At 46.8% G+C, this 20,232-nt stretch overlaps 2 protein-coding genes across 3 annotated transcripts in view; one reads left to right on the forward strand and one right to left on the reverse strand.

The window, feature by feature from the left end:
• Positions 1-7,146, forward strand: part of aplf (aprataxin and PNKP like factor) — an 11,529-nt gene extending 4,383 nt beyond the window's left edge. The window contains exons 7-11 of one of the 2 annotated variants that reach the window (XM_026359359.1): positions 1,809-1,951; positions 2,116-2,387; positions 3,847-3,966; positions 4,667-4,713; positions 5,561-7,146. In XM_026359359.1, the coding sequence (XP_026215144.1) occupies positions 1,809-1,951; positions 2,116-2,387; positions 3,847-3,966; positions 4,667-4,713; positions 5,561-5,754 (776 nt within the window). In that variant the 3' untranslated portion in view covers positions 5,755-7,146. Of the gene's footprint in view, positions 1-1,808; positions 1,952-2,115; positions 2,388-3,846; positions 4,474-4,666 lie in introns of both variants that reach the window. The other variant, XR_003298757.1, reaches the window with a different exon arrangement.
• A 906-nt stretch (positions 7,147-8,052) lies between these two features.
• Positions 8,053-19,621, reverse strand: prokr1a (prokineticin receptor 1a). Its single transcript, XM_026359368.1, has 3 exons — positions 19,431-19,621; positions 18,005-18,461; positions 8,053-10,686 (listed from the first exon to the last, which is right to left on the reverse strand). The coding sequence occupies exons 2-3, from the start codon at positions 18,430-18,432 to the stop codon at positions 9,990-9,992; spliced, it is 1,125 nt and encodes a 374-aa protein (XP_026215153.1). The 5' UTR covers positions 18,433-18,461; positions 19,431-19,621; the 3' UTR covers positions 8,053-9,989.
• Positions 19,622-20,232: the final 611 nt, after the last annotated feature.

The raw sequence follows: 20,232 nt of genomic DNA on the forward strand, positions 1-20,232 counted from the left end.
CTCCAAAAGTATTGGAATGGCAAAGACACTTCTTTTGTTTTTGCTGTGGACATTTGTGTTTAAGATCAAAAGAGACAGTTCAGAATTTCTCTTTTTAATTTAATGATGTGTACACTTTAGGACATGATGTGTCAGATACTATAACCTAAATAGACGTCTGGTTAAGACCTTACAGAGTTAAATATAGAAAACCCAATAAATCCCACTTGAGCAGCACCGGGCGACAGTGCAGACGTCACAGGGAACTTCTCCTGGTTCGACTACTTGTTGCTCTGAGCTGCTGCTGCTGGTTTTCTGTGGAGCTTTAAGTGGAGCTAGAAGTCTCTGTAAAGCCTCTGTAAAAAGCTTCAGGAGTCTCGGCACAGAAACCCGCCACCTGTTGAAGTGTGTGCTTCACTTTTAATATGATCACAGTGTAACTACATGTTGTTTCACCTGAATGTCTTCTGCTGTCTGAAGAACATTATCAGAGACTCAGGAGATCAGACCTGTGAACTCTGTCTGTTCACTGTCGAGTTTATGAGACATTCTGCTCATCGCTCACTCACAGAGCTGATCTCAGGTTTGCAAAATGACACACGATTAACACATAAAGGAATTTGCTCTTTGAAACCCCACCCCCACCCCACCCCTCCTCCATAGTGCTCCGATTGGCATTCAGCTGAGGTGCCGCTCTGTGTTAAGTCAGGCCCCTCTGGCCCTCCCTGTTTACCACGTGTCTGTCTTCAAAGCAAATAGAAACGCTATTAACTCTAAAGACAGAGAGAATGACTCGTTATTAATATTGATGGTATCAGCGCTGAGTGGGAATCAGTGTGAAAAGGGAGAAGTGACTTTACTTCCACCTGTTCCACCTCCTGCACAGTGGAGCAGAATAAGTTGTTGAAGCACCACGTCTCGCTTCCAGCTTTCTGTGTCACAAATAACCTCTTCAGAGTCCGCAGCCGTCTCACTTCAGTTTTCTTCCTCTCGAACCATAAATCATCCAGCATTTGATCTTCGTGCTGTGCAGAAAACTGGGTTCTGCTCTGACATCTGTATATTTATCTATTGTAGCTTTTCACGTCCACTCGGCCGTGCAGCTATAAAACAGAAAGTGTTTCTAAAAGCCTGAGAGCAGAGAAGACATCAAACTGATGTTGGCACAAATTAAATGAAGCATAACGCGGGCGTTAACCTTTCTCTGTGTATCAGGATGTTCTTCCACAATTACAGCCCATAAGAGAAGACAATAAAGATCCTTTACCCTGTGTGCTGCTCTGATGTTTCATCAGCAGGAAGCAGCTGGCTCTGCTCCGCTCTGCTATGGTTGGACCCTCTAGCTTGTTCTGCTTCATTACTCCGTCCATGCGCGGAGCTGAACTCGGTAGATTGGGCTGATGGAAAGGTTCCAGTTCCCTACAGGAGCCGTGGTGCTCTCTCTCTGTCGTCTTCTTTTTAAGGAGAAGAAACCAGCTCAGTTTTTTTTTTTATGGAATATCTACATAGACGTGGTCCCACGTGTTTGCTGCTCTGTTATCACAGCTGGAAACTGCTTTGATTTAAGAAGCAATAAAACAGTTTCATAGTGGAGTCAGAAGGAGAACAAGCGAGTTCAGAGGAAGGTTCTTTGTTTCTGGACATTTTCAGTCACTGAAGCTTCTGAATAATAAATGAATCACAGCCGTGATAACATCACTATGATTCAGGGATTTCTTATTAAACGAGATGTTTGTTGGGTTCAAGCTATAAACTGTATATTTAAGGAGCACATTTCAGATTTAATATAAACAGATATTTTATTAGGTTGTTTTCTTCCTCTGTTTCAGTTCAGTCGTCTGTGAACAGAAGTCAGACGAGCAGCAGACGAGCAGCAGACGAACAGGCTCCAGAGCCGAGTGCGGAGGAGGAGGAGGCGAGGCCGAGGAAGAGGAGGAAGACAAGCGATGAAGAGACGGCTCAGTCTAAAGCAGTTGAGTACAGTTAATTAGGAAGCAGAACATGTTGACGCTGACTTTCTGAAGGTATTTACTCTTCAGGGCGTCAGAGTCAAACACCATCAGGTCCAGTTCTGGATTATTTGTTTTTTTTTCAATGATGACTTCATTCATTCCCTCATTTTCATATTTCTGTCAGGTTCTTCCTTCAGTCAGGAGTCTGACTGGACCCGGCAGGTCTGAGGTCAGCGATGAGTCCGAAATCTTCCCCATGGACGTGGAAGAGGAGGGAAAAGGAAAAGGAAACGGCACAGCACAAACGTCTGGCACCAGTAAATCTGAGACAGAGGACAAGAAGTCCAAACCTGGAACACAGATGACTAAACTAGGACCAGCGGAGTCTGTCGGGTCCAACAGTGGCTGTGCATCTAAACTCAGAACACCGTGTCCCTACGGGAAGGACTGCTACAGGTACTTTTACCTTTTACTTGATGTGGCTCTTTTTCTGACAGACGTCAAGTGCACTTCACCTGAACAGGAACGGAGCCTAGACCCGACTCGGGTCAACGATGCTCTCGGCTTTTTGCCTTCATTTAAAGACATCAGAGCTAAACATGGATTTTACAGAACTTCAGCTCGGCACCACTTACAGAGCTTCTCCTCTGGATTTAGTTCTTCTTCTACTGTCAAAAATGAAAATCTGCTGCAAGTGACCGAAGCAGAACTTTATTTCTAATTGTTTATTATATACTGAAAACAGAAATTCAGCCCTCCTCTTTGTTCACATGTAATATTAAAGTGAGCCGTAAATGAGCAGATTCAAAACCAGAGCAGTGAATGAATTGATCCTTTAACCTTGAACCTGTAGTTTGATTTAAATTAAAATCCTAGTAAAACAGGAAAAGGCTCGCGTTTGGACCTGGAGTTAAAATCACAGCTCACAGATGCTGCTGAGCTTGAAGTTCAAGTTAAAGTGTGTTAAGAAGTAAACGGGTGAATCCTCGGACGTGTAAACGGGTCACCAGATTTCAGATTTGACCTCACTAACAACTTTAAGGAGGGAGTTAACCTTGGGGCGGTGGGGGCTGTGCTGGTTTTCTTGTTCCATGTTGAGCCGCCCCGCTCTGGTTATCTGTGGGTTCTTGAGTCCACGTAAAGCTCTGTTGGGTTTTAATGTTCTGCTCCCTTTGTTAGAGCTCCGTGTGTCTGTGTTTGAGGGTTAAAGATTCATCATCATAAGTCTGTTTGTGTCTGATCAGGATTTAAATTAATAATTTAAACTTTCCTGCTCTCAGAGGAGAAGCACCTGCCTGTTTGTTCAGGACAATTTAAAACTTCAACCAATGAGCACATTTCACCTTTACCTTCTGCTCAGACTCATCGTTTCATTTCTACCACAGCTTCGATGGTGCTGGACTCGTCTGGACCACTGTGGGTGTTTTGTTAATCAGGCAGCTGTAAAATCACAATCAGAGGATTTAAATAATTCATGATCACAGCTGCAGCTACAGCCACAAGGGGACGTTTCCTCTCAGTCTCTTAATACAGCAGCAGTACTGGAGGTTCTGTTGTGGTCAGGAACAGCTTTACTGGTTTGGATCCTGTCTCCTGCAGCTGCACCTGTATGCATCACCTGGTTGTTTCAGTCCAAAAATAGTGTCTTTGTTCCTTTGCTGTCACCAATCATCAGGTTGTACAGAACATTGTGCTATAACAAGCTGTGTGATGCAGGTTTCACTACACTGCTGCTAAAAGTAGCGCTCCTCCTTCCAGGACTAAAAGACCTCTTAGCGTTGGCCCCTGTGGGTTCACTGGGCTTTAAATGAAATGTACATAAGCAGCAGCAGCAGGGAGAAATGGATTGTGTGCACAGTGACATGTTTCTCCTCCAGCAGACTAAAAACCTGTCATCGTCTTCTTTTTTTTCCAGGAAGAATCCGATCCATTTCCAGGAGTGCAGTCACCCCGGTGACACCGACTATGAGGAGGAAGACGAGGAAACGGGCGAGGCGGATCGACCTGAGTGTCCCTACGGCAGCGACTGCTACAGGTCTGTCATTACCATCAGCGTGACGAAGGGGAGTGAGCGGAAGGTGTGATGAGGGTGATGATTAACGAGACAAAAATACAAGACGCTGCTCGTAAGTGAACAGATCGTGCAGCCAGATCAGCGTTTTTAGAATCAGGAACATCTGTTTGCAGATTTTCTGTTGGACATACACGCGTAGACGCTTCGCTAGATCAGTTTCCAGCAGACGTTTTTCTGATTCACTATGACTATGAATTACTCTCCTCCACGTTAGTAATTGAATTCAGTTCAGTTCTGCTTTTCAACTGTAAACAAATCAGCTTCACTGAGGTCTCCACCAGCATCATCGGATCATCAAACCAGGGGACTGACACTTGAGGAAAGGTGCATCAAACCTGTTCTGGGTGCTGTTCTTCCCACGTGTCGATGATGATGGTGGAGAAAAATGTCTCTGTGTTCATCTGGGTTCAGTCGAGCTGTGAAGGCCTCAGCATACTATTCACATCAGATTCACGTCAAACCAAAGCAGTGAGTCTGCTTCCTCACACACTGTGTGTAGGTCCAGAGGGTTCGTGGTCCTGGCGGTTCTCTGTCGGTTCTGGTCTCTACCGGACCTGAGGACTAACGTGCAGTGTCCCGTGCAGTATTTTAACCCTCACTGTGTGATGGGCTGGTGGTTTCATCTGAATTTACGTTTAACTTCAGTTTGTTTCCCTCACAGGAAAAACCCTCTTCACAGGAAAGAGTACAAACACACAAAGAAACCAGGTGGGTGATTTTTAGTCGCTCTGTGTTTGAACAGTTTAATGATGCTGCTGAGATGTGACGTGAATTTACAACCAGTAAACTGTAAGAAACACCTTAAAACCTCTGTAGGAGGTACTGAAGAATTGTCGTCATGTAGAACCACATCAGACACATCAGCATCACACTAAATCCTCCTCAGTCTCAGTCGACCTGTGACCAGACCGGTTGTTTAAAGCCACTGGGACCGATTGATTTTTCCATTAGCAGGTTGTATAATGTAATCTCAGGACCATTCAGGACATCAGCCCCCCCACTGTGCAGGAAATGACCTGAGAAACATGCTGTTCCCTCTGATGCGTCAGTCGAGGTTTGCATTAAGGTCATTTTACATCTAACTTGTTTGGTCCTCATCAAACAGCAGGTGTGAACGGTGCCGTGGTCCAGAACATGTTGAGGACGGTTACAGACGGTGAACGTGAGCTAACGTCACCCAAAAGACTCAACGTGAAAAAACGAACATGTCTTTAAAGTCTGAGAATGACAGAGAGGACACGAGAGGACGGGGGCCACGTCAGTCACAGGTCAAGAAACTCCAGCAACACGTAGGCGACGACTCCGGGACGTACGAGGGTCGTAGAGTTCTTTACCTCAGGGTCCACTAAACACATCCTGCAGATCAGTATCAGCTGTTAGTGACGTTAGAGCTTCTCATGTTGGTGGTTTCACCTGTCCAGATGTTTCCCAGTGGACTGATTGTCGTTCATTGAGCTGTGTCCAAACATTTAGTTCACAAACCGAGCTCGTGTTTCTTCTGTTTCCGTCTGTGACTCACTCTGGTTTCTCTTACCCTATGAACATGTTTCTGCAGCTCGTTCTACACGTACCGTCCCGAAGAAGGTCGCTGCCGACAGCGACGAAGACGACGACAGCTTCATTGATGATGACAGTGAGGACGGGGGCAACGACTCCGACTACCTCCCTCCTGACTCGGACGACAGCGGTAAGGAGGACGTCAGAAGACTGAAGCAAGAAGCTCAGCAGTTCCTGAAGAGGAGGAGGTAGAAAAGCTGCAACAGGTAGAAACGCACGACTTCAACGAGACTGAAAGAAGTGAAGCAGCTGCAGCTGAGAAGGTTTAATAACTCTGCTCTTCTACACGAGTCCAAAATACTCGGAGGGTTGAACTGTATCTTCCAGAGCTGGGAGCAGAGGAAAACCACTAGTCCTGGTCCTAATCCAGTCCAGGTTGATATGATCAGATTTCCATAAGAACACCAAGTGTCAGCCGCTTCAATCAACTCAGTTTACTCAGCACAGACTAAGAACCTGAACCTGAACCAGATCTCCTGTGTTTACCTGGTCTTCAGTCGACAGTGTCACATCAACAGGAACCTGGTTCAGAGAAATCCGAGTTCTCCAGGCTGATTTCTCGACCGTCTTGAGTATTTTTATGCAGTTCACTCGACAGGCCAGTAGTGAAGAGAAGAGTCTGAAAGCAGAGATCACTACACGGAGCGACGCCTCCTCATATTAAACAAGTCTGACCCAAACTGAAACTTCGGTTTCTACAGTGGGAAGAATAAAAAGTCAGGAAGCAACGAGCGGAGCACTTAAATACACGTGAACACTGTTCTCCAGAGAGGTGGATCAGGACTGAGCCAGCATCAGCGTTCTCAACACTCAGCACTGATACGACATCATCTCTCACGGAGTCTGAAAAGAAATATGGGAAAGAAAAGCTGGTAATTAAATCAGATGTCGGAGGAACAACGTGAGCTGGTCAGGTTGTTTATCTGATCCAGAACAGTGTCAGAACTTTTCACCTTCGTTACAGAGCGAGCAACAAACGACGGCGTCAGGATGAAAATAAAGTGAAGTTGTGAGTGTGAGGCTGCAGAAATAACAGCAGACGGACCTGAACTGCATCAGTGTCACTTCAGTCTTTGTCAAAACAGTAGAACTCGAGTCCTAAACCTGGACTGTGGTCAGTTTAATGACAGCATTGTGGTGGATCTGTTCCTGACGCAGCTCTAACCTCAGACAGAGAGCTAACGATGGACTGATGGAGTTCAGATCCTAAAGAAACAGATCTAAGTGATTAGTGAGGGAGGACTCCCTGCAGTCATTCAGAAACCTGGTTTTGTGTTTTGTGCAGCTTTAATTTTTTTGTCAGTTCTCGTTTACAGAAGACACGAGGATGCGTTTGAGTCCTGACTCTGGACAAAGCACTGAGTTGTTTCTAAACTGGGAATATGAATCAATACACTCACAGAAATATGATAAATGGAGAAGTGTTCGTTCTGATTCTGGTATTTTTGACTTTTTATTTCACTCTTTTTTTGTCCAGTTTTTATTTCAGATGAATCTTTTTCTCTGTTCTCGTCAAAGTGTCTTTTAACAGTTGAACTTTCATGTTATTATCACAAACTTTAAATACACCTGCTGAAAACAGAATCTCTCCTGTCGTGGTTTCATTATTGACATTTTCCACTACCAACCAAACTCTGTTCAAATATTGGAGTAATTTAAACAAACTGAATTTTAATCCACATTATGTTGTTGTGCCACATGTGTGCTAATGGAGGAAAATACTACACTTCTATTATTTGGAATAGTTTATTTAAAATCAAATGTTTAGTCTGATTTAGTGAAACCAACACATTGACCAGGTTGAAGATGAACGAACTGCAGTGGAACAAAAAGTGTTTAGTTTGTAAAAAATGATTCGAAATAAGAAACTTATCAAGTTTCACAGACAAAAAATAACTTCACAAATACAAAAAGTGTGTTAACTGTCTGGTCACAGTTGACAAAGCCAACGTATGAAAGGCTGGTGGGTCCCTGCAGTTCGTGAACTAACTGCTGGATGAACGTGTTCAGAATAAGAAACGCAGCATGAAACAAATACCTGCATCCAGGCGACTAATGAAACGTGCGCTGTAGAGAGTGAGCATTAATTTAAGATAGTGGGAGAGCTGTGCAGGAAGCGAAGAGGTGAAAAGTAGTGGTCAGTGATCAGATCCGTCAGCTCACCTGAATCCAGCTGAGACTAAACTCCAACAAGCAGCAGGACGTGAAGACGCTGCAGTAAAGAGCTGCCAGAGGAAACCAGCATCCTCTTCACTGATTTATGACGGTTCTTCTCAGCTCCTGTCTGTAATTCCTGTTGGTTCCAGTGTTTTCAAATTAAAGCTTAGAGTCGACACTGCAGCCAAGTCTGCGTGGTTTCATTTCACAAGCTGGGACCTCAGGATGGTTAAACATCACAGAGAGTGAAGAGCCTCTGACTCTGACAGAGCGACGACCACAGAGACGCCGTTTGTTTGATTCCAGGTCAAAATGATCACAACATCATCAAAATGATTTGAAATGTGTTTCTTTAATGTCAAATCTAAGTAAAAGGACAAACACGCTGTGATCCACATGTACTTAAATGATGAATGACACTAAGAATACAGCTGGAATTTAAAATCATTTATTTGTTGGTTATATTTTTGTCTAAATAAAGAATCAGATAAATGTAAGAAGCAGAAACACACAATATCTCAGAGCTGATCTGGAGTCTGAGCCACATCGGGATCCAGCAGCTGGTACCAACAGGACCGAGGAGATGATGTGCTGGTTACACAGCGAACTGTGTCTCTGACGCCGGTCTCATGAAGAAGTGAAGGAGCAGAAACCTTCATCAGGATCTAGGGTCTGTGTACATCAGTCTTTACGTCTTATCCTGACTTTGAAAGGCACCAAACAAACTGTGTTAAAGAGGCTTTTACAGTCTGTACGACGGCAGCTTCTGTCCACAGAACACTGATCCTGACCCTCTGAGGGAACCACGAATGTAGTCCAGATTCATTTCAGTCACTTTTCTAGAACCAGCGTCACATGATAAGAACGGTAGTTTAGAAAAAAAGTCCAATCAACCTTTGTCGGAGGTTTGGAATTTAAAGAACACAGTTTCCCATGAGGACAGAAGAGTTGATGCAGAGATTGAAGCTGAATGTTGAGAGATGGTGACTGTAGCTTTAATACTTCAGAGCTTTTCAGATGCTAAAAACAGCTTCACCTAACATTTTCCTCCATGTGGTTCAAAAACCTTCAAGCACCTCTCTATGTGTCCACAGGGGGTCCAGCATTAAATCCTTACCCGGGTCCCAGCAGGGGCTGACCCAACCACACAGCTAACTAAATTTAAATTAATTTAAATTGATTTAAATGCTTTTTACCTTAAGACGTCACAGTCTCTGCTCATTACTGCATCTGTACGGACTTTTGTATTATATAATATCTATTAATTTAAAATTCAGACGTTTGCATGAAGGAAAAGATTCATTTTGTTAAATTACAAAAGTCCTGCACGTTGATGACCTCAGTACTACAATACCCATGATCCTCCACGGCTGAAGAGCTGTGAAGTACGAGTTGTAGATAAAGGTAAAAAATGCTGTAGCTGCCGTATAAAGATATAAATACACTGAACCACTAGAACCGGAGTCTGAAGCAAAGCCCTCTGGGAAACGTAGTCAACTTAACACCTTCTGAGTCTCCTGTTCATCCTAAACACTAAAAGCTCCGTTCAGCATGTTCGAGAGAGGAACTCCGGTCTAGGAACCAGAATAAAGGTGAAACCAGCTGTGGTGTCTGTGTTGGACCATTCCTGGTCCACGAGCAGGTCCAAAACCGGATCAGGGACAGAGTTCAGGTCTGGAACTAAAGTCGGCCCTGTTCCTCTGGTTAAGTCCCTGAGTTTCTCTGAAGGTCCTCGGTGCCCTGTGAAGTTCGAGGACGACGATCCTTCACTTCCATCCCTGATGTTCTGATGTTCCACGGAGAACCGGAATAAAACCAGCTGCTGGATGTTGATTGATTTTCTAACTTTAGCCCCATTTAAAAACTTGCTCTCTGATATTTTTGTAACATTAAAATGAGACAAAACTAGAACCCAGAACAGAACCAGGACAGTCCCTCATCCCCCTGGTTCTTCGTGGTCTCTCGCCTGTTTTCGGACCTGAGGGGCTTTTGGAGAACATTCAGTTTATACATCGACAAGCTTCTTTTGTTTTACAGCTTTATTTATTAAGAGGTGGAGCTGGGACCTTTCTGTGGGATTCACTGAGCAGAACCTCAGAACCTCCATCAGCCTCTGTTCCACCTTCCAATATTTGAAACATGTGGACGAACAGACGAAAAGAAAAGACGGAAGTCTTAAACCTGGATTGATGTTGGGACGGACTGGATCCTGTGGGACCTGCGGGCCCAGATGATGACTTTCTGCTGCACGTTCTCCAGCTGTTTGGCTTCTACTTGACCCGGCCTCCGTCCCCGTCCTCCGTCACTCGCAGGGACAACGTCTGCGCCTCCCCTTCATCCGACTTGGCAGCAACAAGAGTCATGAGCTTCAGCGGGAACCTTCCCGCCTTCGTCAGGTGCTTGGCGTTGTTCCGGACGCTGACGAAGCACAGGGTGTTGATGATCCCGTTGCTCATGGCCATGCACTCGACGATGTAGAAGACCACCAGAGAGTTCCTGCCCCTGGAGATGAGGGTGGGGTAAAAGTCCCGCAGCAGGGTGTAGCCGTAGTACGGCGCCCAACACAGGACGTAGGCGACCAGCACCAGAATCAGCACCACCACCGTCCTCCGGCGCCGCTGCAGCCTCTTCCGGATCTGCTCCGTCTGAAAACCGGGAACATCCTTAAACCACAGCTCCTTGGAGATCTTGATGTAGCAGACGGCCATGACGATCACCGGGCCCAAGAACTCCAGAACGAAGACGAGGACGAAGTAGAAGCGGTAGAAAACCTGATGGTCCACGGGCCAGATCTGAGCGCAGAAGGTCTTGTGGGGGTGACCGTCCACAGGTAAATACGTCATCTCAGAGGCCATGTAGGCAGAGGGGACGGAGATGAAGACGGGGATGATCCAGACCATCAGGATCACACAGTACGCTGTCTGGTGCTTCATCCGAGGCTTGAGAGGGTGGAGGATCACCATGTACCTGCAGACACAGAGAGGGCAGCTGAACGTGGGTCAGGACACAAACCGGAAAGCAGATTTAAATCTGGTTGAGACGAGAAGGTGAACGGACAGACGAGGAGGAAACGAGGCCCTGACGACACACAGCTGACCATCAGTCTCCTTCAGTGGAAAGAAAAAGTAAGTGAACTGGGTTTTCTGGATGTGACCTGCTCCTCACTAAATAATCCACAGCTACAGGAAGTGTTTAGCTGAGCTTCACTAACTTTTTCCTCCATCTCTGTTTTTTTAATGAAGACGTTAAAGATCGTTCGTGTTTGTTGATGATTTGTGACTTGACAGAAATGACGTCTTCTCTTGTAGTTCGTTTAGTGTTAATCCTTAAATGTCTAATTAACATTCATTAACTGATGATCTATTTAAACATCATCCACGTAATTCATGGATTAAACACTGAATGACTCAGTTAAACATTCCTTAAAGTCCAGGACTTGTAGCCTTGTTGTTAAGTTAAATTTAGCATGAGGGTGAACACAGAACATTTGAAACTGCTGCAGTTGATTAATGTGTAGTTTGGTAAAATGACAGAACACGAGTCTCTGTGGACGTTTTGTTCATTTAACTGGGAAAAGAATTCAAACCTCATCGATTTCTTCAAACCATCGTTTCTCTTTTAGGATCGCAAACAAAACTCTTGGACTTTTTCTCCAACTTATAACGAGCTGAATGTTTCAGGATGAATCACTTGTTGGTGTGAACAGTCTCTGAACACAGGTTCACACCGTCAGTCTGGACCCTGATCTGCAGCTCACTGTGATATAACTTGATTCTTGTTGAGGAGTTATTTCTTCTCTGTCTGCTACGAACGAACGAAGGTTTTATTGATGTGTTGACAAACTGGGGAGGAAAGTTCAGCGTGCTCCACCTCCCCCACCTCCTCCCACCTCCACCTGTTCTGCACCGGGAAGATGCCCCAGGCGGTCAGACTGTTAAAGTCCAACACTCTTCACATGCACACACACGGAGCGACTGGATGTAATGGTGCAGTATAAACGCTGGTTCACACAGTTCGTGCTGTGTTTCACCAGCGTCTCCTCCTGTTTATGGGTTTGAAAGAGAATAAAAGTAATGTTGAACTTGAACGTGCTGACGTGAGCAGGTGAACATGTTAATAGTTAGTATGTCAGCATGTCCCCATGTTAATATGTTAAATATTAGTGTGCAGTGTTGCAGTGGGACTGAGGTCAAAGTGCAGCTGAGGCTCAGAATAGAAGATCAGAATCTCGTGGTTCCTGGTTCCTCTGGAAAATGGCTTCAAATGCATCACGTGTCCTGTGATCCACTGAATCCACTCTGTTCTCACAGTCTGAAGCTAAATTAGTGTTGGTGGAGTTCAAACTCGTAATCTTACTAACTGGGTCTATCAGGGACCGACAGGATCCAGTGTCTCACACCTCTAAAAGTTAGCTTAGATTAGAAAGACGACTCAGAAATAGAAAACGTTCCCACGGTGAAGCACAGACATCAAACAGGAGATGGAGACGGAGAGTCAACGAGCAACGAGACCCGAAGACAACGAAAAGTAGAACATCACATGAAAAGAGAACACTGGAGAACGGCGAGGTCACATGGAGGAACCAGAACAGGCTGCAGACACGAGTTAGTAACACGGTGAGGAGACAAGCTGATGGAGAGGAGACGGACGAGGAGAGGGAGGAGGAGAGACGAGGAGAGACAGAAGGACAAGGAGAGAGAGGAGGAGAGACGAGGAATAGACAGGAGGAGAGAGACAGAAGGACAAGGAGAGAGAGGAGGAGAGACAGAGGGACGAGGAGAGAGAGGAGGAGAGAGACAGAAGGACAAGGAGAGAGAGGAGGAGAGACAGAGGGACAAGGAGAGAGAGACAGAAGGACAAGGAGAGAGAGGAGGAGAGACGAGGAATAGACAGGAGGAGAGAGACAGAAGGACAAGGAGAGAGAGGAGGAGAGACGAGGAATAGACAGGAGGAGAGAGACAGAAGGACAAGGAGAGAGAGGAGGAGAGACAGAGGGACAAGGAGAGAGAGGAGGAGAGAGACAGAAGGACAAGGAGAGAGAGGAGGAGAGACAGAGGGACAAGGAGAGAGAGACAGAAGGACAAGGAGAGAGAGGAGGAGAGACGAGGAATAGACAGGAGGAGAGAGACAGAAGGACAAGGAGAGAGAGGAGGAGAGACAGAGGGACGAGGAGAGAGAGGAGAGAGGAATAGAGACAATGAGAGAGAGTAGGAGTCCTCTGTCCACTGTCCTCAGTCTTCAGTCCTCTGTCTACTGTCCTCAGTCTACTGTCTACAGTCTACTGTCCTCAGTCTACTGTCCTCAGTCTTCAGTCCACTGTCCTCAGTCTTCAGTCCTCAGTCTACTGTCCTCAGTCCACTGTCTACAGTCCTCTGTCTACAGTCCACTGTCTACAGTCTACTGTCCTCAGTCCACTGTCCTCAGTCTTCAGTCCTCAGTCTACTGTCCTCAGTCTACTGTCCTCTGTCTACAGTCTACTGTCCTCAGTCCACTGTCCTCTGTCCACTGTCTACAGTCCTCAGTCTACAGTCCACTGTGTACAGTCCTCTGTCCACTGTCTACAGTCCACTGTCTACAGTCTACAGTCTACTGTCTACAGTCCACTGTCCTCAGTCTTCAGTCCTCAGTCTACTGTCCTCTGTCTACAGTCTACTGTCCTCAGTCCACTGTCCTCAGTCCACTGTCCTCAGTCCACTGTCCTCAGTCCACTGTCCTCAGTCTACTGTCTACAGTCTACTGTCCTCAGTCCACTGTCTACAGTCCACTGTCTACAGTCCACTGTCTACAGTCTACAGTCCTCTGTCCACTGTCTACAGTCCACTGTCTACTGTCTACAGTCCACTGTCCTCAGTCTTCAGTCCTCAGTCTACTGTCCTCTGTCTACAGTCTACTGTCCTCAGTCCACTGTCCTCAGTCCACTGTCCTCAGTCCACTGTCCTCAGTCTACTGTCTACAGTCTACTGTCTACAGTCTACTGTCTACAGTCTACTGTCCTCTGTCCACTGTCCTCAGTCTACTGTCTACTGTCTACAGTCCACTGTCCTCAGTCTTCAGTCCTCAGTCTACTGTCCTCTGTCTACAGTCTACTGTCCTCTGTCCACTGTCTACAGTCCACTGTCTACTGTCTACAGTCCACTGTCCTCAGTCTTCAGTCCTCAGTCTACTGTCCTCTGTCTACAGTCTACTGTCCTCAGTCCACTGTCCTCAGTCCACTGTCCTCAGTCCACTGTCCTCAGTCCACTGTCCTCAGTCTACTGTCTACAGTCTACTGTCTACAGTCCACTGTCCTCAGTCCACTGTCCTCAGTCCACTGTCCTCAGTCTACTGTCTACAGTCTACTGTCTACAGTCTACTGTCTACAGTCTACTGTCCTCTGTCCACTGTCTACAGTCCACTGTCCTCAGTCTTTAGTCCTCAGTCTACTGTCCTCAGTCTTCAGTCCTCTGTCTACTGTCCTCAGTCTACTGTCCTCTGTCCACTGTCTACAGTCCACTGTCTACAGTCTACAGTCCACTGTCTACAGTCCACTGTCTACAGTCCACTGTCTACAGTCTACAGTCCACTGTCTACAGTCTACAGTCTACTGTCCTCAGTCCACTGTCCTCAGTCTTCAGTCCTCAGTCTACTGTCCTCAGTCTTCAGTCCTCTGTCTACTGTCCTCAGTCTACTGTCCTCAGTCTACAGTCTACAGTCTACTGTCCTCTGTCCACTTTCTACAGTCCACTGTCTACAGTCTACAGTCTACTGTCTACAGTCTACAGTCTACTGTCCTCAGTCCACTGTCCTCAGTCTACTGTCCTCTGTCTACAGTCTACTGTCCTCAGTCTACTGTCTACAGTCTACTGTCTACAGTCTACAGTCCACTGTCTACAGTCTACTGTCCACTGTCCTCAGTCCACTGTCCTCAGTCTACTGTCCTCAGTCTACAGTCCACTGTCCTCAGTCTACTGTCCTCAGTCCACTGTCCTCAGTCTACTGTCCTCAGTCTACTGTCCACTGTCCTCTGTCCACTGTCTACAGTCCACTGTCTACAGTCTACTGTCCACTGTCCTCAGTCCACTGTCCTCAGTCTACTGTCCTCAGTCTACAGTCCACTGTCCTCAGTCTACAGTCTACTGTCCTCAGTCTACAGTCTACTGTCCTCAGTCTACTGTCTTCTGTCTACTGTCCTCTGTCTACCGTCCTCAGTCTACAGTCTACTGTCCACTGTCTACTGTCCTCAGTCTACTGTCTTCTGTCTACTGTCTACCGTCCTCAGTCTACAGTCTACTGTCCTCTCTCTACCGTCCTCAGTCTACAGTCTACTGTCCACTGTCTACTGTCCTCAGTCTACTGTCCTCAGTCTACTGTCTTCTGTCTACTGTCTTCTGTCTACAGTCCTCAGTCTACAGTCCACTGTCCTCAGTCTACTGTCCTCAGTCTACTGTCTACTGTCCTCAGTCTACTGTCCTCAGTCTACTGTCCTCAGTCCACTGTCCTCAGTCTACTGTCCTCAGTCCACTGTCCTCTGTCTTCAGTCTACTGTCTACAGTCTACTGTCTACAGTCTACAGTCTACAGTCTACAGTCTACTGTCCTCAGTCTACTGTCCTCAGTCTTCAGTCCTCTGTCTACTGTCCTCAGTCTTCAGTCCTCAGTCTACTGTCCTCAGTCTACTGTCCTCAGTCTTCAGTCCTCAGTCTACAGTCTACTGTCCTCAGTCCACTGTCCTCAGTCTTCAGTCCTCAGTCTACAGTCTACTGTCCTCAGTCCACTGTCCTCAGTCTTCAGTCCTCAGTCTACTGTCCTCAGTCTTCAGTCCTCTGTCTACTGTCCTCAGTCTACTGTCCTCAGTCTACAGTCCTCAGTCTTCAGTCCTCTGTCTACTGTCCTCAGTCTACTGTCCTCAGTCTACAGTCTACAGTCCACTGTCCTCAGTCTTCAGTCCACTGTCCTCAGTCCTCTATCTACTGTCCTCAGTCCTCTGTCTACTGTCCTCAGTCTTCAGTCCTCAGTCTACTGTCCTCAGTCTACTGTCCTCAGTCTACTGTCTACTGTCCTCAGTCTACTGTCCTCAGTCCTCTGTCTACTGTCCTCAGTCTACTGTCTACTGTCCTCAGTCTTCAGTCTACTGTCCTCAGTCTTCAGTCTACTGTCCACTGTCCTCAGTCTACTGTCCTCAGTCTTCAGTCTACTGTCCTCAGTCTTCAGTCTACTGTCCTCAGTCTTCAGTCTACTGTCCTCAGTCTACTGTCTACTGTCCTCAGTCCTCAGTCTACTGTCTACTGTCCTCAGTCTACTGTCCTCAGTCTACTGTCTACTGTCCTCAGTCTACAGTCTACTGTCCTCAGTCTACTGTCTACTGTCCTCAGTCTACTGTCCTCAGTCTTCAGTCTACTGTCCTCAGTCTACTGTCTACTGTCCTCAGTCCTCAGTCTACTGTCCTCAGTCTTCAGTCTACTGTCCTCAGTCTTCAGTCTACTGTCCTCAGTCTTCAGTCTTCAGTCTACTGTCTACTGTCCTCAGTCCTCAGTCTACTGTCCTCAGTCCTCAGTCTACTGTCCTCAGTCTACTGTCCTCAGTCTACTGTCCTCAGTCTACTGTCTACTGTCCTCAGTCTACTGTCCTCAGTCCTCTATCTACTGTCCTCAGTCTACTGTCTACTGTCCTCAGTCTTCAGTCTACTGTCCTCAGTCCTCAGTCTACTGTCCTCAGTCCTCAGTCTACTGTCCTCAGTCTACTGTCCTCAGTCTACTGTCCTCAGTCTACTGTCCTCAGTCTTCAGTCTACTGTCCTCAGTCTACTGTCTACTGTCCTCAGTCTTCAGTCTACTGTCCACTGTCCTCAGTCTACTGTCCTCAGTCTTCAGTCTACTGTCCTCAGTCTTCAGTCTACTGTCCTCAGTCTACTGTCCTCAGTCTACTGTCCTCAGTCTACTGTCCTCAGTCCTCAGTCTACTGTCCTCAGTCTACTGTCCTCAGTCTTCAGTCTACTGTCCACTGTCCTCAGTCTACTGTCCTCAGTCTACTGTCTACTGTCCTCAGTCTTCAGTCTACTGTCCTCAGTCCTCAGTCTACTGTCCTCAGTCTACTGTCCTCAGTCTACTGTCTACTGTCCTCAGTCTACTGTCTACTGTCCTCAGTCTACTGTCCTCAGTCCTCTATCTACTGTCCTCAGTCTACTGTCTACTGTCCTCAGTCTTCAGTCTACTGTCCTCAGTCCTCAGTCTACTGTCCTCAGTCCTCAGTCTACTGTCCTCAGTCTACTGTCCTCAGTCTACTGTCCTCAGTCTACTGTCCTCAGTCTTCAGTCTACTGTCCTCAGTCTACTGTCTACTGTCCTCAGTCTTCAGTCTACTGTCCACTGTCCTCAGTCTACTGTCCTCAGTCTTCAGTCTACTGTCCTCAGTCTTCAGTCTACTGTCCTCAGTCTACTGTCCTCAGTCTACTGTCCTCAGTCTACTGTCCTCAGTCCTCAGTCTACTGTCCTCAGTCTACTGTCCTCAGTCTTCAGTCTACTGTCCACTGTCCTCAGTCTACTGTCCTCAGTCTACTGTCTACTGTCCTCAGTCTTCAGTCTACTGTCCACTGTCCTCAGTCTACTGTCCTCAGTCTTCAGTCTACTGTCCTCAGTCTACTGTCTACTGTCCTCAGTCTTCAGTCTACTGTCCACTGTCCTCAGTCTACTGTCCTCAGTCTTCAGTCTACTGTCCTCAGTCCTCAGTCTACTGTCCTCAGTCTTCAGTCTACTGTCTACTGTCCTCAGTCCTCAGTCTACTGTCCTCAGTCCTCAGTCTACTGTCCTCAGTCCTCAGTCCTCAGTCTACTGTCCTCAGTCTACTGTCCTCAGTCTACTGTCCTCAGTCCTCAGTCTACTGTCCTCAGTCTTCAGTCTACTGTCCTCAGTCCTCAGTCTACTGTCCTCAGTCTACTGTCCTCAGTCTTCAGTCTACTGTCCTCAGTCTTCAGTCTACTGTCCTCAGTCTTCAGTCTACTGTCCTCAGTCTTCAGTCTACTGTCCTCAGTCCTCTATCTACTGTCCTCAGTCTACTGTCCTCAGTCTACTGTCCTCAGTCTCAGTCTACTGTCCTCAGTCTTCAGTCTACTGTCCTCAGTCTTCAGTCTACTGTCCTCAGTCCTCTATCTACTGTCCTCTGTCTACGGTTTCCATGAGCCCTCATCCATCTATTTAACCCCAGGGACCTGATCCTGGGACCTTCACGGCTCCTTTGAGGCTCTCTGGGGTCCAGCCTGCAGCCTGTGTGTGTGCGTGTGCGTGTGTGCGTGTGCGTGCGCAGGTGGACCCACCTGTCCACGGAGATCGCCAGCAGCGCGTTGGTGGACACGTAGAGGGACACGGTGCGCAGGTAGTTGGTGGAGGCGCACAGCAGGGGGCCGTGGTCCCAGGACAGCCGCTTCACCACGTAGTAGTCCAGCAGGAAGGGGCAGCACACCGCGGCCACCAGCACGTCGGACACGGCCAGGTTGACGATCAGCATGTTGGTCAGGTTCCGGAGCTGCTTGAACCGGGCCAGGCTGGCGATGAACAGGCAGTTTCCCACCCCGCACACCAGCATGATGCCCACCAGGACCACGCCGATGACGATGGTGGCCACGAAGAAGGCCCGGCCCTGAGTGGTGTCCGGGACATCGTCCAGGGGGACGTCGTAGTCCGGACCGTCGGAGGCCAGGATGTGGTCTGTAGGAGCCAAGCTGCTGTTGGTCTGGTCAGTCATAGTGGATCATGTCAGCACTGTCTGCAGACCTGAAACCAAGAACACATGGATTTGATCCAGAACCAGTTCCAGTGTTAAAATAAGAACCTCCTGAGGCTGCAGTTCGGGTCTGCTGTCCCCGTCCTGTTCAGCACAAAACCAGAGCCGGAAAGTTCCTGATCTGAGCCAAAGAGCTGGTTTCTAGTGCTCCTCTACACTTTTAGAGCTGGACGACATGGGGGACGGGGTTTTGTCTGCTCTAATACTGATCCGTTCGTGTTTCCACAGAACCAGACCAGGTTTGAACTCTGAACGGAACCTCAGACTGGTCCTGAACACGGAGTCTGGACACTGAAACAAGCAGCTTTGTCTGTGCTTCACTTGGTTTCTTAAGGACAGGACGACTGGATCCTCGTGGTCTGTGGAGAAACTGGTTTCAGGGCTGGACACGGGTTCTGATCAGGTTCTGATCCGAGCTGCAGACAGACTGCACAGCTCGAACCTGTGACATCACAGAACCATCACCGACCTGCGGCGAGTCCGAGTGGATCAAACAGCAGGAGGTCCAGCGGACACAGTCCCAGAATCCTGGAGCCGGATTCAAACTGGACAGGACCGAAACTTTACGACTTGACCTGCAGCAGCAGAAGCAACAGAAGCAGCTCGGACTGATTCAGAACTTCTAGAGTAAAGAACCGAGGATTCAAACATGTTGCTGTAACTAGTACTGTGAGTACTGTGAGTACTACCAGTCCTACAGTACTGCAGTACTCAATACTCCATTTATTCTGTCATTAAAGCTCCGATCTGAGAATCAGTGAAATCAAAACTAAAATAATTCAACTGATTCCTTAGAAAACATCAAACTGAAACTAATCAAATCTAAAACCAGCTGATTAAATATTAAATTAAATATTAAATTATATTAAATTATATTAAATTAAATATTAAATTATATTAAATTAAATATTAAATTATATTACTTAAAGTAGAATTGATTCGGATCCTGAGACACGAACCTGAAGCTGCTTCACTCCGAGCGCTGCTCCTCTGACTGAGCCACGGGACCGCGCTGCGCGTTCACCACAGTCCACACACACACACACACACACACACACACACACACACACACACACACACACACAGCTGAGGACGCTCGTTGACATGACGTAGTAATGTACTTAAAGCAGTACTCCACTTACTGCAGTTCATCGTGTACTAGGCTGAATTGCAGTATTACTACTACTACTACTACTACTACTACTACTACTACTAGCTTTATTTATAAATCATGTATCAAAAGTACAAAGTTCTGTAGAATAAAACAAACAACAACAACAATAACAATAATTCAAGTTACTAAGTAAAACTTTCATATTTTACTGAAGTGACATTTTGACTGCAGTACTTATTAGTACTCTGTGGTACTGTGCAGCTGGACTTCAGTGGTCCTGCAGATCCAGTCCTGAAACCGCTTCAGAGAAACCTCATGAGCTGGATCAGTTAACCAGGTTACGTTAACCAGGTTACGTTAACCAGGTTACGTTAACCAGGTTACGTTAACCAGGTTACGTTAACCAGGTTACGTTAACCAGGTTACGTTAACCAGGTATGACTGTGTTAACCTGACATGTTGTGATTCGTGGACATTAATCATTATTATAAAACGTCTTTACTGAAGACGAGTCTTAAAGGGTCAAAGGTTAAAACAGCAGAGACTCGATCAGTCTGTAGTGCAATGGATTCGTCAGAACTATAAAAAGGACAGAGGCCGTTGTGGATCTCTTCTTCCTCTGCCTGGTTTCACTTCTACATCGAGCT

The sequence above is a fragment of the Anabas testudineus genome, chromosome 1, assembly GCF_900324465.2.
Source record: "Anabas testudineus chromosome 1, fAnaTes1.2, whole genome shotgun sequence".
In the NCBI taxonomy this organism is placed as follows: domain Eukaryota; kingdom Metazoa; phylum Chordata; class Actinopteri; order Anabantiformes; family Anabantidae; genus Anabas; species Anabas testudineus.